At 35.6% G+C, this 18,202-nt stretch overlaps 1 protein-coding gene across 1 annotated transcript in view; it reads left to right on the forward strand.

Moving 5' to 3' along the window:
* mtor (mechanistic target of rapamycin kinase) overlaps positions 1 to 18,202 on the forward strand; it is a 178,630-nt gene that overhangs the window by 100,543 nt on the left and 59,885 nt on the right. The window contains exons 29-30 of the mRNA XM_007247957.4: positions 7,622 to 7,697; positions 15,473 to 15,612. Of these exons, the coding sequence (XP_007248019.2) occupies positions 7,622 to 7,697; positions 15,473 to 15,612 (216 nt within the window). The remainder of the gene's footprint in view (positions 1 to 7,621; positions 7,698 to 15,472; positions 15,613 to 18,202) is intronic.

Consider the following 18,202-nt stretch of genomic DNA (forward strand, 5'->3'; position numbering starts at 1 on the left):
TCCCAGTATGTACAGCTCTGGAAAAATGAAGAGACCACTTCAGTTTCTGAATCAGATTCTCTGATTTTGCTATTTATAGGTATATGTTTGAGTAAAATGAATATTGTGGTTTTATTCTATAAACTACAGACAACATTTCTTCCAAATTTGAAGTAAAACAAAAAGTGTCATTTAGAGCATTTATTTGCAGAAAATGAGAAATGGCTGAAATAACAAAAAAGATGCAGAGCTTTCAGACCTCAAATAATGCAAAGAAAACGAGTTCAGATTCATAAATATTTAAGAGTTCAGAAATCAATATTTGGTGAAATAAGCCTCTTTTTTAATCACAGTTTTCATGCATCTTGGTATGTTCTCCTCCACCAGTCTTGCACACTGCTTTTGGAAAACTTTATGTCACTCCTGGTGCAAAAATTCAAGCAGTTCAGCTTGGTTTTATGGCTTGTGATCATCCATCTTCCTCTTAATTATATTCCAGAGGTTTTCAATTTGGTAAAATCAAAGAAAATCATCGTTTTTAAGTGGTCTCTTATTTTTCTTCCCCCAGAGCTGTATGTTAAAGCATTAGTAATCTTGGGCAATTTAAACACTAACTTTTGCCATATATTATAGAAGCTACAGAATGCTGCAATGAATGAGTCACTTGTCTGTTCACATGGACAATTCTAGCCAGACACTGCCAGTCATGATCATTATAACTCTTTTTTTCTTTTTGTGCCTCATTTTGGAGAAACCCATTACACTGTGGATCGAAGATACTAAATGCTTTTGCAAGTTTAGAAATGGAATGTCCCATCCATCTGCATCCACTATCAGGCCTCTGCCGAAGCAGCATTAGCATTATCTGCTAAACGCTCTAGCTCTTTCGCTGTTCAGAGGTGAGTATTATCGACCTTTAGCCTGTATGTTTATCATGTTAAAACAAGCTACAAGCTACAACCGCTAGCTAATATCGCCCTGGCTTTCCGGAACACTTAGGGTTCCTCAGTGTAGCGCTGTCAGAAGCATTATCCGTTAACCGTGGCCAGCCTTAGTGGTTCTAAGCTTACTGTAAATAAACCCAAATAAACAGTTTTAGGAAATCTGTGTAGATGGACATCCAGCGCTCATTCGACTTGTTTTTTTTTAAGAATTACAGTTTTGTTTACTTAGCTTAGCTTTACAGGTCTCACCATTCAGCGGAGAGACCTGCTGAATTAGAAGGAAAGCATGGCGGCACTCCTGTTTCTTACTAGTGTTGCATAATGCACCTTAAATACTGGTGCGCCTTATGTATGAAATAGGACCAGAAAATAGACGTCTATTAATAATGAGCCTTATAATCCGGTGTGCCTTATAGTGCAAAAAATACGGTAATACCTTTCTTAAGCTGATGAATTCAGGCATTTTAGCAATAATAGCTTTCTTGGTTTAATGATTCGTGATTGCGAAGACTGGATTTGCTTTTCTGATATCTCCATGTTAGCAGTAGCTCTTGTATCAGCACCATGCATGTTAGCAATGCCTAGGGTGTACAGGTAACCAGCAAAAGCTGTGTAAAATATTTTTTATTTTTTATTTATTTATTTATTTATTTTTTAAGAATGAATATAGTTAGACTGGTTGCATAGGACACTAATATCATTATTAAATAATATTACTGCTTTTAATATAAAAGAAAAAATCTTAAAGACTGCTGGTTTAATGAGGCATTTAATGTGAACCTGCTCTGTATGTGGAAGCTCTAAACATAGTGGTTGTTACTCTAAGCAGCAAACGTGTAAAGTGCACACAGGCGTTACAGAGCTTTTCTTACGACGGTTTGCACAAGGTTGTCTTAGCTCACTTTGCCTTGTATTCCATTCTTTTCCCCCTCAAGGCATTCTGACTAGCCCTCCTGAGACCACATGCCTTTCAGTATGACTACAACAGAGGTTCACTGGAAGCACGTCACACTGCTGCCCGCAAGGTCTTTTCAAAAGCAGGAAAGAGACACCCTTTGCAGTGTAGAAGAGGCGCAGTATCTCCTACGACTGGGTCTACAGGTCATTGCTCAAGCCCTTAGCTCCTTATTGAAAGGCTTGTTAAGTTTTATGGTGGTAAGCTGTGAAAATGAGTCAATGGTGAATCCTTCTCAAATTCAGAGGCCTGTGTCACTGCTGAGGCAGCGCAGTGACCTTTCAGACCTTTGTTCAGGACTTTCAGACCTTCGTTCAGGACTTTCAGACCTTTGTTCAGGACTTTCAGACCTTTGTTCAGGACTTTCAGACCTTCGTTCAGGACTTTTAGACCTTTGTTCAGGACTTTCAGACCTTCGTTCAGGACTTTCAGACCTTTGTTCAGGATTTTCAGACCTTCGTTCAGGACTTTCAGACCTTCTGTCTTCAAATATACAAATATATTGTAGTTTTAATTTTTGTAATATATTTACAAAGTTAAAATCACATGTAATCCCTGCCAAAATGTAGTTATATTATGTAGTCAATGCAAGCTTCAGTTAGGGGCATGCCATATTGTTTCATCACAGTAATACAGTTATTCATCATTTTAAATCATTTTTTTTAATCCATATTGTGATGATGGCAGTATTCTGTCTTGAAAGTGTGTAATTGGATGTTTGCAGTTTATAACTATGCACCAAATATTCAGCAATTAACTTTTGTGGAATGTCTCAAAACTGTTACACACAAAAAAACACTTTTAATACTAATTTTGTTGCAGTAGTATATTCTTGAATACTTTTTTTGAATATGATTTTTTTCAGTGTTTTTTCATATCACCAGAAATATAGTTTAAAAATACACCAGAAAAAAAATGATATTATTTTAGGTTCATCTCTCCTTCATTTAAATACATTTTAGTTTTTTTCCCCAGTGATAATTTTGCTAAGTTACTTTAAAATAAAGTTTTTAATCTAGTTATAATATTATAGTAAATGAACGTATTATAACATATTAAATCACCCAGTGTACACTGATTTCCAAAACTTTATAAGACATGGGACTAGTATTGTCTTCTGTAGAAGATAAATGAGTGCAGTATGTATGTTTGAGGTCTCCTGCATTCAGTGTGGATGTGAATTCTATCACAGTCACTTGTCTGTACCAATGCACAATTGTAAGTAGATGTCACCGATCGTGACAAATTCCACGAACTAAACCCGCCCACTCCCCTACTTACTACAAAAAAAAAGACAAGAGACAGTGGTGTAAATTGATGCTTCTTCTTAGTTGTGTCTGTATGGCACAACATTCTATCTGCATATCTCTTCTAGTCTTTTTTTTAAAGACTATTTAAATAGTTTTTCAGCACCCATCCGTGCTCCGTGCTTCTTTTGTGGAAAATGCTTTTGTAACTTATAATGAAACATTGATTGTTTTAAATTACATTGCAGAAAATTAGATTGCAGAGGTAGGTCATTTTATTACAGAATGTGCTAAAAAAAATAGAATAGCTCACAGTTAAAGTGTTTCTACGATGAAAAATTACAGACCTCTCAAAAATCTAATATTTATGTTCCCCACTGCACATTATTTAGTGTTTTTTTTAATACTCAGTACTAGTGCAAAGTTGTCTCATCCCAACTTTGCAGTCCCGTGTGTTGCAGTACTGATATGCAGTAATACATATATTATATATTACCAAAACAAAGTAAATGTAAAAAAACTACTTTTGTTTATTCAACCATATTGTCATGACAAAATAATTAAGAGATTGATAAACTATAAGGACATGCATATAATCACTTTTTTAACTTGTGCAATAAGCTGTGATACACACCAGTTTATACAGAAATAAACACTGCTCTGAAATTCTGCTACAATGATGGAACACAGTGCACTTTACAAAAAAAACTGATGTTTTCTAAACGGGCCTTGGCCTGAACACACAGTTCGAGTGGAAAGGTGTAAAAACTTTTATTAGTCCGACACCTTGGAATCTGTTTAAACTTTAAGAGGGTTCTTAACACTTTTTGAAAGACCAACAAGAGCTTGTAGCACGTAATATAAATAATTCTAATAAGTCCAATAATAACATACATTTGTAGTACAGTGCTCTTTTCAATGATATTACAACCCCTGTACGGATGCTAAATACACATAAGTAAAATCTGAATTCAATAATTTTCTTAATCTCATAGACTCTTAATTTAATTCTAATAAACAGTAACATTTATCTGAACACATATCATATGTGAAAAGTGAGACATTTTACCATTTCATGAAAAGTGTTCATGAACCCATTTTGAACTTGAAGGCAGCAGCACATCGTAAAGAGTTTTGGACAGGACAACAAAAGGGTGGAAACATAAGTGATACAAAAAAAAAAGAAAAAAAGAATGATCTAGAGCAATTTTCTAAAAGCAAAGATGAGCAGAGATCTAACAATCTTGCGTAAAATTGTGTCTAAAAAGTGTGAAAAGTTCCTCAACTTAAAATTACGAATACTTCATACTACGAATACATCATATTATTAAAAGATTCTAGTGGTTGGTTATTGGGTGCTGGTGATCTTCGGACCCTCAGGTGGTGCTGCATTAAAAACAAGCAGGCTATTGTACTGGAAATCATTGCATGAGCTCAGAAACAGCTCTATAAATCAATGTTTTTTTTTAACACAGTATGCCATGCAATCTACAATTGCAGGTTAAGGTTGTGCTAGGCAAAGAAGAATAAGCAGTATGTCAGTCTTCTCTGGGCCAAAGCACCTGCTCCAAAACTGTTAAAACAACAGCAAAACATACCTCATGAATAATAGTGCATTTATATTGATATGTGTAACATTTGACTAGTTCTTCAACAGCTAAAAGGTCTATATAGATCTCAGTCTGAATCCCCTGTCAGATTTCTCATCTCTTGTATCCGTGCCTACACAGATTCATTAAACTACGCTGCAGTTACAGATGTATTGGCAAGCCTGAGCTTTGCAGTGGAGGGAAAGTGAAGCCTTGTATTACATATGAGTAGTTCCAGATGCAGAGTTTTCAAATAGGTATTAGAAGGATCACAGACATGACAGAAAAATAGACGATGGTTCATTTATCTCATAAACATGACAGACACTAGTTCCTCTGCCCTGAGCCTCACTCCTCCAATTTTCATTCTAATCTAATAGACTCAGCTCTTCAGATCTTGTACAGGGAAACTGGAGACAACATAATTAGTTCCACTAGTGATCAGAGTGCATTAATTGCGATGAATGGAAACGTGGCTTGGCAGGATGTGTGAATAAGGTTTTCACAGGAATAGGCAGCCAAAAAATCTCAATTTCTCAATTTACCCGAGAGAGAGCTGTTCCTCTAGACCTTTAGAATAGATAGCTTTTCCTCCTGGGTATACATGTGTCTTCTTTAGTCCGGTCACTATCACCTTCCTCCCAATCACTCACACCTTAACCTCCTAAGCCCCGAACTCTTGCATGGCATGCATTTTTTTATTTTTTATTACTATTTGGGCTTATTGGCACCTGATTAAGTGTAAAAACAAAGAATTAACTTTTCAAATGATGTAGTTTCTAAGAAAAAAGATGTCCACATTTGAGGACTTTAGTTTTATATTTTGATAGAACACAATGAAGTCGCAGTCAATAATGATGTGCAAAACATTTATTTTGTACCTGGACTCAGCAGCATTTTTTGCCTGTGTGCAAAACAAAAGTAGAAACAACAATTGTGCCCCTTTAGGCAATATGGATCATTTGAATATGAAGACAAACATTTACTGTATTTACTGTTTATTTAAATTTCTGAACAAAATCGAAACTGTAACGTGTTAAACTCTTCAGCCACCACTAGGTATTATAGATAGATAGACAGACAGACAGACAGACTTTATTAATCCCCGAGGGGAAATTCTACAAAGAATGGTCTCATAAAAGGACACCAGGCCCTTATAGAGCAAAATTTAGTATTGTTGTCTAGACAACCCAAAATGTGACGTCCACACATGTGGACGCCAGGAGGTTAAGTGGTTCAGTGTATCTTCAGTAAACACCAGTGAAGCAGTTCTGTTAGCATCATGTATGATGGTAAAAAAAAAAGTATGGTAGCCTCTCATGAGGCCAGTATGAGAATGAGATTACTTACGTTGGCTGTTAAATAAATACAGTTTGTGGAAATAAATATTGCTTTTTGTATATTGTATATTGTATATATACAGACATTTTTCCCAAATTCCGAATAAAAATATTGTCATTTAGAACAAAAAGGATGCAGAGCTTTCAGACCTCAAATAATGCAAAGAAAGCAAGTTTAGATTTTAAGAGTTCAGAAATCAATATTTGGTGGAATAACCCTGGTTTTTAATCACAGTTTTCATGCATCTTGGCATGTTCTCCTCCACCAGTCTTACACACTGCTTTTGGATAACTTCTTGCCTTCCTGGTGCAAAAAATCCAAGCAGTTCAGCTTAGTTTGATGGCTTGTGATCATCCATTTTCCTCTTGATTATATTCCAGAGGTTTTCAATTTGGTTAAATCATAAAGATAAACTCATCATATTTTTTTTTCCAGAGCTGTATAGGTAAAATTGATTTAACTGATAAATGTATTTTTGCATGCATTTTGTGCTGATATGCTACTGTGCTGACTAGCGCTACAAGTGCTAATGCTTTGCATCTATCTTTCTGCACATTAAAAGCAACAAATTGCTCTGTTTCTGTCAGAAATACTCCTTGCTTTTTCCTTCTGGGCAGTTTTTATTTGTTTAGTCTGAGCTCACTCTCCAGAGAATTTCATGCTACATCCCAAATCCTACATCATACCCCTCATACTTTGCTTACTACATTATTGAACTCACTATTTAGTGTGGTAATGTGGAGTTTGGGACACAACCCTTGTTTCCTAGGAACACAGCATCTTTTTACAATGTCAACACTTTATACAAATCGTAAAATTTTCTATTTCCATGTCTTTTTATCTGAAGGACTGAATGCACTTAAGCTGTTGGCAGTGGGAAAGAATGAGCAGAGGATTATCTGTTCTAAACTCTATATGTGATGTAGTTCATTGGCACGGTGCTTCAGTTTGGGTCCTGGAGGCTGCAGTTTGTTGATTTCCCTGCTCAAACACACCTAATAAACCTGACAATTAACAGATGAATTGAATCAAGTGTGCTCGAGCAGGACAAACACAAAATTGTTTTGCACAATTTAACCATTTAAACGGCAAGGAGAAAGTGCAGAGCTACACGATAGTCCACAATGTTTTTTTCAATGTGTGGCAGACACCTCAGCTTAATACGCTGTTTTAGAGGGATCCTTTAATTATGTTTTGAATTTTATTTATTTATTTTGCTTTATTTTTATTTTTTTGTAAAACCCCTATGCCTCAAAAAAGGCAATTAGCAGCTATATCAATTTCTAAAGTTTTCTTATTTTGCTATTACTTTATCTTTACCTTTTTCCTAATCACGGATTATAGAAAGATAGAAAGCATCCTGTTGTTAACCCTGGCTCTGGTGTCATCCCTCCCACAGTGAAAGTGCAGTCTGGATCTCATTCCTCGCATGTCGTAGTTTGTTGTGTATGGGTGACCTCAGCTACCATCCATCAACCACAGCATCTCCTCTGAGGCTTTTGAGGATGTTGCCAGACTTGAGGTTTTGTGTGTTTAAAGTGCTTCTCTCTCTCTGTCTTTTTGCAGCATCAACAACAAGCTGCAGCAGCCAGAAGCCGCATCAGGAGTGCTGGAGTACGCCATGAAGCACTTCGGTGAACTGGTGAGAATTCAGAACCTTTCAGAACACGTTTTCAAAAACATTCAGTATTTAAAGAATCTCAGCATCTTTAATAAATTATTTAAATCAAATTTTCCCCATGTAAATTAATCAGTGATTACAGTTACAGTATGTATCAAACTACCTGTTGGGAAACTGAACTAGTTATGACATAAAATTCTCATAAAAATAGTTAATGCCCTTTCTATTTATTTATGATTTCAAGTAAAGTCATCCCATTGCATTGTCTAATTGTATTTTCTTTGTGTGTGAAAAAAGCTAAATTATCTAAATTATTTACAAGACAGTCTTGCAATAATGTTTTTCTTTTTATTTTAAATCATTAGGGATGCATTAGTAATATATACAGCTCTGGAAAAAATAAGATACCACTTTAATTTCTGAATCAGTTTCTCTGATTTTTCTATTTATAGGTTTATGTTTGAGTAAAATGAACATTGTTGTTTTATTCTATAAACTACAGACAGCATTTCTCCCAAATTCCAAATAAAAATATTTTCATTTACAGCATTTATTCATTAATAACGTTTCAGAAATCAAGAGTTCAGAAATCAATATTTGGTGGAATAACCCTGTTTTTTAATTACAGTTTTCATGCATCTTGGCATGTTCTCCTCCACCAGTCTTACACACTGCTTTTGGATAACTTTACGCCTTTACTCCTGGTGCAAAAATTCAAGCAGTTCAGTTTGGTTTGATGGCTTATGATCATCCATCTTCCTCTTGATTATATTCCAGAGGTTTTTAATTTTGTAAGAAACTCATACATTTTAAGTGGTCTCTTATTTTTTCCCCCAGAGCTGTATAAGGACATACTTGGATAAAACCAAACAAAATAAAACAAAAGGCCAAATATAGGACAGCATTGTTTTTATATAAATCAAACAACCTAAATGTAGTTTTGTCTTTCTTTACATATTGTTTTTACAAAACTATATTTTTTAGCATTGACAAAAACGTTTGTTTTTATTGGACAGCAACAAAATACAGTTATTAAAAGACAATAATTTAGCGCACACATTTTCATTTGTTATGGAAAAATCCATAAAAGCTCAGTACAGATCTGAAAAGGATGATTGGAGTCTCTTGAATATATATATATATATATATATATATATATATATATATATATATATATATATATATATATATTATAAACTACTGCAGATTCCAGAAAATATCTGTTTAAAAAAATGCAATTAAAAACAGAATAACAGGGAGGTGTAGACACTTTGTAAAGGTCTGGAAAAAGAATCGTCACCCTCAGTTTAAAAAAGATATTTGGTTGGATGGTCAGGAACATCCAAAGAACCACCAAGGCACAAACCTGACATAAACTAGAAGTAGTTGGAACAATAGGTGTCCCTGTTTACAGTCAGACAAATGTACATGAATGTGAACTTAGAAGCTTCCATCCAAAATCAACACTTTGAAACTCAATTAAGGTTTGGAGCTAACCACCTGGACAAACAAACAGCCTTTTGAGTGAAATGTTTATAGTTTATATTTGGTGGAATTAAGGTAAGTTGTTTAATTAAAAACACACTGCACACTGCATGTTCTTGGGCTGTTTTGCTACCAGTGAAACTGATATACACTACATACAAAGTAGATGCAGTTATGAAGAAGAATAACTACCTCAGATACATTCAACTTACCATATTTTTCGCACTATAAGGCACACTTTTTAATTTCCCCAAAAATGGTCAGTGTGCCTTATAATCCGATGCTACTGAAGCAGCATTAACATTACTCATTTACAGTTAGCCACTAATGTTAATGCTCCAGGATAAATTCGGGAATCTAAACTTATTGTAATAATAATAAACGAAAGCACTTTACTTAACCAAATAAACAGTTTTCAGGAGAGAAATCTGTGTAGATTAACATCCAGCACTCGTTTCACTTATTAGTTTTGTTTACTTAGCTTAGCTTTACTTAACTCAGTTAGCTATCCCCTCCACTACCACCACTACTCTTAAAATATGCCTTATAATACAGTGTGCCTTATGTATGAAAATAGACCAGAAAATAGACGTTTATTGATAGTGCCCCTTATAGCGCGAAAATAACGGTAACCTTAGGCCCTCAGCTTGATGCTTGAAACTCAGACACATTTGGATGTTCCAAAAAGAACAGTGACCCCAGAGGCACTTTAGAAGTGGAATGGATACTGCAGGCTAGCATTAAGCTTTTGATGAAAGGGCCTTCCCAAAGTCCTGAGGTCAATCCTGTCACCAAAATAGTGTCTATGCCGGGAAACCAACAAATTGAGTTGAAATCTATTGTAATTGAAAGCTTAAAATTGCAGAGAGATGCACTCACATGATAAGTGTGTCTTTAATTTGTGTTTTGACTTTGATTACATGTTTATTGTTGGTAATTAGTGTGACCTTTGTCTATGAATATAAACACACTGAAGTGAAGTATCGTTTATGGTGATCTGATTGGAATTGATTGCGTGTTTAAAGCTTGTTTAAAACTTCTGTTTTGCTTCAGTTTTTTTTTCTAGGATTCTGTCTAAGAGCAATGGAATCTCTTGTATTGTGCCAAAGGGTGTAACTGAGTTTTAAAAGCCTTAAATAACTAATTACTAATTCTGGTGGAGAGGGAAACTAACATTATGTAAGAAATCTGGACTGGAAGTTGGGATTTAATTGCAGGAGACCAGTCAGTGTGTTGTTTCTCCGTTGATCCGTCTTTGATGAGCACCTAAGCCTCTGGCCCCCTGTGTTAAACTGCTGTTGAACGGTCTCATGGTGTCCATAGGGACAAAGTCCAGATATGAAATAACCTCTGTAAATGAGGACAGGCCTTGGAAGACTACAGTCACTTTTCCACATTTGTTGCGTAACCTAACAGACAGACTCTCTTTGTTACGGCCTGATTGCTTCTCCCTGTGATGCCTAATTGTTTCAAGATGTAATTGTACACTTCCTCTGATTTCTGTCCCGGTCCCATTGTTTGTTGTTTGTATGCTTCGTGACATTCACGAGGTGAGAGCTTGTCCAAACAGCTGATATCTCAGCTCTTCTAGAAACATATGAACCTCAGGTGAACTTCTTCTGTGGAAGTTGGCAATTTGTAAACACTTGTGAATGATGCTGTATAAAACAAGAGTCACTCATAAACACTCATATATTCTCATGTTGAGGATTTTACGATCTGCTGTCGATTGTTTAGATTTAGTTAAAGTGCTCTGACATCAGACAGGATTGGCACATTCTCTCTGTTTAGTCATTTGTTAAATAAATTGACAGCCCAGTTCAGGTTTTTGTTATTTCCCATTTTCCAATACACCAGACGTCAGGTGTCAGTCAACACTGATTCTTAGGTTCTAAATATTTATTTTATGGAATTAATCTCTTGACTGGCAGGTTCTTGATGAGTTCTGACAAGTTAGTGCCAATGTTGAAAGTCCTTCCTGCAAAAGTATCAAGTGAATGTTTTAAAGAGCTTTGAAAGGTCCAGAAGAACTTTTTTTTTTCCATAGCCATTCCAATACATCCTAAAGTGACTGTTCCTTCTTAATATTAGGCATGTGCAGTGATAACAGAAGCATACGCTATATTACCAAAAGTAATTGCTCATCAGCCTTTACACGTATTTGCCCCCTATAGATTTCTTTTGTTTTTTCTTTTTTGTCATTCGAATATTTTTTTTTATATCAAATAAACTTTAATATCAGACAAAGATAACATGAGTAAATATAAAACACATTTTAAATGATAAGTTTATTTATTAAAGGTAAAAATGCAAACCAATCAAGTCCTGTGTGAAAAAGTGTTTGCCCTCTAAATCTAATAACTGTTGTGTTCTTTTTGGTCAGCAGTGGTTTTTTTTTTTGCCTTGGAACTCTCCAATGGAGACCATTTTTGACCATTTTGTCTCTTTCTTATTATTGAATCATTAACACTGACCTTAGTTAGTTAGACCTGCAGTTCTTTAAATGTTGTTCTGGGTTCTTTTGTGATCTCATGGATAAGATGTTTATGCCCTTTTGGAGTAATTTGGTTCATCAGTGTTCCATTTTTTCTTCATTTGTAAATAATAGCTCTCACTGTGGTGTACTAGAGTCTCAGAGATGATTTATATTTACTTACTTTATATTTGTCTGATATTAAAGTTTGCTTGATAATCTGAAAAAAGTAAGTATAACAAAAATGCTAAAACACAAGAAATCTGTAGGAGGCAAATACTTTTTTTCCATAGAGGTTAATATGAGGTCGGCCTATTCTTTGCAGCTATATGAGAATAAAAAGAATTACTATTTAAAATATGCAACGTAAATTTTTTAAGGAATGTTGGTATATTATTTTAGTTTTGGACTGTCGATAAAGATCATTGAATTATAATGAACAAACCTGTTGCTTTAGGAGGGATGTTGAGAGTCAGCAGGAGAGTTACAAATGCAAAAGGAGTTCCCTATAGATTTAATACATAAGGATTACACTATGAGATATATGAGACAAAAGATTACCATTTTATCTTTTATTTTCAGGTATTTATATCTGGATTTAATACAAAGTTCAGAAGATAGCCCCTTCTGTCTGAACCCACCCATTTGTCTTGTGAGCAAAAATATTGGAACACGTAACTGTCAGGTGTGTTTTGTTGCCCAGGTGTGTCCTATTACATTAATTATTCAAACAATAAACAGAGCACAGTTTCAGATTTAGGTTCTATCTGTGCAGACTGTACATTTATAGTTAAGAGGAGTAACCAACATGAAAACCAGAGAGCTGTCAATGGGTGGAAACCTAAGAAAAGCTGAGAGAAGATGCAAAATGTTGTTCATAGCCAGTAGCCAAAGTCCTGAAGAAGAAAGTCGTCACTGGTGTACTAAGCAACAAATGTTAAACAGGTAAACCAAGGAAAACAACAGTGGTTGATGACATAAACATGTCACTGTTAGTGACATCAGCAACAACCTCCAGAGGGCAGGAGTGAAAGTATTACAATCTACTGTTCACAGAAGACTTCATAAACAAAAGTATCTTCACCAGAAGATACAAAACCCTATTATTGAGGTGAAAAGGAAGTACAAGAAGTACTGAGGCAAGTCTATGGACTGAGGAGACAAAGATTAAACTTTACTAATGTGAAGGAAAAGCTAAGATTAGGAGATAAAATGAACTGTTATCCCAAACATACTAGATTATCTGTGAAACACAGTGGAGGTAGTGTTATGGCTTAAGCTTGCATGGGTTCTTCTGGGCTGGATTCATTAATATTTATTGACGTAAAGTGTTTTAAAATATGAAATGTTAAAATAAGATAATGTGATATATAATGTGATAATGTGTGCAGAGTATTATGTATAACATTTTGGTCCTCAATCACTTATGCTTTAAATGAGTTACTATGGAAACTCCTTACAATAATATTTTATTATGTTAAAATAATAAACATTGTTAAGTGGTTAATTCAAGTCTAGTTCATTACTTCATTTATTGCTTAAGAATGTTGTAAATAAACATAAATTGAGGGTATTTAGTATTTATTTGGTTAATTAATATACTCTTATTGTAAAGTGTTGCAGTTACTTTTTGTAAGCCTAGTATTTTGTAAGCCTAGCCTAGCCTAAGTTATAGTGGAGCAAGCACACGTCTCTTTGTGTGTTTATTTTGCTTGGGAATGTCCTGTTGTCCCCGTTGTAAAACTGTGGGGCCAGGCTGAAGGTCTCACTCTAAAGACCTCCCAGGAAGAGTTTGTCTGCTTTCTTTTACTTCTTCTTTAAGAAGATAACAAGAGAACATCAGACCTCAGGCTGATTTATAGATTGAAGCATCTGCCCTGTCGAGTCTGTGGATTGCTCACGAGGAGACTGTGCAGTGTTCTCTGTGCAGTCACACTGCAGAGTTCTCTTGGGCTTTCATAAACATCCTAGGCTTTAGTGTTCAGAATGATCATTAAAAAAGCATTTTCCTATTTCCCATCCATCGGCTCCGATATTTGGACCTGCTGTTCAGTGTTCTGCAAGCTCAATTAGTTGTACTTTTTATTACCTCTAACCACATCAGCTCTGTTATTGTTGGAACTGTGAAATCTGTTTTGAAAATTATTTTGCGTTTTCCTCTTGAATAAATGACAGGCAGGTCACACCATGTACTTTCCTGAAATATTTATAATTTTAGAATTTGAATCACAGATGCGTGAGGCAAGTAAGCCATTTGGATTTACCTGGATTCCTGCACTGAGTACTAATAACATGTGGTTAGATTTGTATCTAGGTCTTGTTTATCTAAGGCCATGACCTCAAGCTAAAGAGATGTCAGGTTGTGCAACAAGACAATGACCCAAAGCACAATACATTAAGTAAATACGCTAAAGAATTGTTGAAAAGAGGACAATTGTTTGTGTTTTGGGATGGTATTAACTCAATTGAGAAGTGCTGACATGGCCTGAAAAGGGTTGTGCCTACAAGGAATCCCAGAAATGCTGTTGAACTGAAACGCATTCTTTATTTGCAGTTTCAGAAAATGTTATTAAAATTCAAGAGTTCACTGACTACTAGCCTGCGCTGCGTGTTTACTTAATGTGCTCAGCAAAAGCTTTGTTGCGTTATAATGTGTTTATCAATAGCTGTGACTTAAAGGTCTCATTCCATCATTTTTTCATTCATTTTAAAATGTCTGGTTGTGGTCTCCAGTATAAATGAATGCTGTGTGTGTTTTGTAGAAAAAAAAGTGTTCTGGTGTTTCTTTTTAGCCCTGCTTTAGAACACTGAATTAGTGGTCTCTGAAGAAAGAATGGATTTTGTTATTTGCTCATGAATATTCATACATGCAAATATATCGCATCTGATTGGCTAACAGCATTGTAGCAGAGAACGCCTACCTCCCTCCCCCCCCCCCCACAGTCAATTTTACAGCTCTAAAACTCAAAGGACAAAATGTTTTCAGAGATACGCTGCTGTCCCTGCTGCATTGATAACATTTCTTTTAGTTAAACTAACTCTACAAAACTCTTACGTCAGACTTGGTGATTCGGAGCTTGGGCAGTTTCAGTATGTTGATGCCCCAGAGTCCACTCTATATCATAAAATCCGGCACGAACAGCGCCTGCTTTAACCCTTTTTTTTGTTTGTTTAAGTTGTGCTACCTTGTCAAGCCAAGCTTCCCTAGTGTACATCTAAGGTCTCAGTAAAAGCGGAATCCACCGGAGATCCAATTTAAACCTAAAGTAATTTCACACAAAGGTAGCCAACGCTAACTAGCAGGTGTAAACAGGTAGCTAACAGTGTCTGCTCTGCTGCAGTCAGGCTTTAGCTCTGTCTGTGAGTGGTCCTGAGCCATGGTGGGCAGGGCCATGAATTCACGGGTTGATGTAGACATGGTGCTTTTCCTGATCGACTCAAGTATTTTCTTTTCTTAGCTACTCAGACAATGGGCGTTGAACAGTTTAATGTGCAGCATCCCTGTACAATTTGAAGTATTGTATTTCACAAAGACACACAAAGAACAAGCGGAGGGAGACCTTTAGATAATAATGATCAGACCACTTTTTATTAGCAATCAGGACAAACATTTTAGTAATTAATATTATTTTCTTACTTTTTGTTACAAATATTAGTGTGATTTTCATAATATCATCAATACAATACACTGACCAAGTACATGTTTCATTAAAAACAGCCTAATTAGTCCTAGTCCTTTCATTTCATCTCTTCTGTTAGTAGTTGAACTAAATATAAAAGAGTGTCGGACTAGATTTTGTAATAGTCTCACCAATCTGTCTTTCTTACCCTTTTTTAGGAGATCCAGGCCACCTGGTATGAGAAGCTGCATGAATGGGAAGATGCTCTGGTGGCTTATGATAAGAAGATTGACATGAATAAGGAGGACCCCGAGCTCATCCTGGGCCGCATGCGCTGTTTAGAGGCGTTGGGTGAATGGTAAGTGAACTATTTTGAATTTTGAGGCATGCTCACTTATTATGGATGAAAAAAAAACCATGTTTACAGGTTATGTTGCACTTTAGTTATTAGTAATTTGGAAAGCATGGTTGCTTTGTGTTAAGCATGTTCACCTCCCAGCACTGGTGTTCTGGGTTCAAGTCCCTATCTGGGTGGAGTTTTCATGTTCTCTCTGTGTCTGAGTGGATTTCCTCAGGGGACTCAGGTTTCCTCCCAAAGTTTAAAGACATGAAAATTATTGCTCTAAACTGTCCATGTGTGTGTAAACAAAGGTGTCAAAATTGTTCACATTCATTTCTCAGGTAGAAGTATAGGTTGCTAGCTTTTTACAACAGACATTTTTCTAGTAGTCGTAATGACAATAATGTTATATTAAAATGTTAATGGTGAAGAAATGTTAAATGAACTAGGCTTCCTGTTTCAGCCACATATATGCGCATTGCAAATTAATACATTTTAATACAAATGAACAAAGTACATACAGCTCATTAAAAAATTAAGAAATCACTTCAGTTTCTGAATCAGTTTCTCAGATTTTGCTATTTATAGGTATATGTTTGAGTAAAATGAACATTGTTGTTTTATTCAATAAACTACAGTCATACAAACATTTCTCCCAAATTCCAAATAAAAATATTGTCATTTAGAGCATTTATTTGCAGAACATGAAAATTGGTCGAATTAACATAAAAAGGATGCAGAGCTTTCAGACCTCAAATTATGCAAAAAAAAAAAAAAAAAAGTTTATATTCATAAAGTTTTAAGAGTTCAGAAATCGATATTTGGTGGAATAATCCTGGTTTTTAATCACAGTTTTCATGCATCTTGGCATGTTCTCCTCCACCAGTCTTACACACTGCTTTTGGATAGCTTAATTTCACTCCCGGTGCAAAAGTTGATGACTTGTGATTATTCATCTTTCATCTGAATATTTTTTTTTAGAAATAAAAACAAGATGAAATGTAATGAAATAAGATTAATGAGGCTATTTTTAAAAATATAAGAAGTAGAAAGTTCAGATAATTGTGTGAAAATGTAAGAAGTAGAAGTAAGAAGTTGTCTGAAAAATAATTACTCCTGTAAAATATAAATAACCAAGATTTTTAATTAAGTAAGGTAATAAAGTATCTGTACTTCATTACTTGAGAACTCTGGGTGTATGTATGCAAGTGTGAGAATGTGTGTGTGGCACATATATGGATTGGTACTTTGTTCTGGGTCAGTGCTGTAGTGCCTGATCCAGTCCTCCGGATGGACAGTCATTTCCGGTTAAGAGCACGCTGCAGACAATTGGCTGCCGCTTCTCATCTGTGTGTGTGTGTGTGTGTGTGTGTCTTTGGATAAATGTTGAGTGTAAATTACTGTGTGAAAAGTGACCGTAAAGCATCCTTTGGTGTCTAAAAAGGTGCTATATTAGTTCATTCATTCATTCATTTATAATCCAGTAGTTCTTAAGAGGATTTCCTCTACACGAAAAAAGTGCAGTTATTTAATTTTTACTATTGAGATATAACCTATTATAAAAGTTTCTGTAGTTTTGCTTTTGGATAGCTTAAGATAATACATTTATGCATTGCTTACTTAGACAGACATTGTAAAAAACAGGATATTAGAAAATTATTAGCTTAGGAAAGGAAAAGCCACAATTTTCTGCCCAAACATGATTTAAAGCTTGCTCTCAGAACAAAACATGCTTTGTTAGAGTTCCTCTAACTTTTACCTAATGAGGATTATCTATAATTTCCACTTAATTTCTGAGTTGAATCATGGGCAAGGTTGGCACATGTTGTGTTCTTACTGTTGTTCACAAACGAGAGGCTCTTGGATTTAAGACTGCTTTGGAACTACATGTAAAATTATTTGTATAAGCTTAAATAATTTTGTGAAATAGGAAACAGTTCTGCACTACAGCCATCAGAAATGCCCTTTCCTCTGTGCGTGTTTAAACCTTGTTTAGCGTTTAATTGCCGTGATCAGAGCGTGAGTCTAATGTAGTGGGAAAAAAGGGGTGTGAACCCGACTTTTGGCCGCTTGCACTTTGGCACTGCTCACATTGTCGCCAGCGGTGTGCTCTGATGGAATCCGACAGAGTCACTGGGCAGGAAGAAAGGAAAAATGGTGACCGTTTCCTGTAACAGGAGCAGCGTGCAGTTGCTGGGAAGCGATGCAGGACAGTGTTCAGTGGAGCCGGTGACTCGAATGCGCTTGGGTTGAGGGGACGTCTTTTACGCAATGGGTGTGAAGTCATTCCAGGAAACCTGCCTCAGGATGGTCTGGCTGTGATGTTAACAGGAGACTCTTCAGGAGAGGCTGTTGAAGGTTTTGATTGTGGTTATAAATATTATAACTTAAGTAAAGTTAAATAATCCAAATAAAACAATAGCTTCTAATGTGCTCTCTCAATCAATAGTCACTGATGGTCATAGAGCTGGACATCCTGGATGGTCTTTTATAATGTTTGATATCAATTAGTCAGGTGACTACTACTCTTTACGAGCATTAAAAAAAAAAAAAAGAATTGGTTGCCATATATTTGCTGCATCTCTAGTAGGGGTGTGCCATATCGTAT

Source organism: Astyanax mexicanus, chromosome 12 (assembly GCF_023375975.1).
Source record: "Astyanax mexicanus isolate ESR-SI-001 chromosome 12, AstMex3_surface, whole genome shotgun sequence".
Taxonomy (NCBI): Eukaryota; Metazoa; Chordata; class Actinopteri; order Characiformes; family Acestrorhamphidae; genus Astyanax; species Astyanax mexicanus.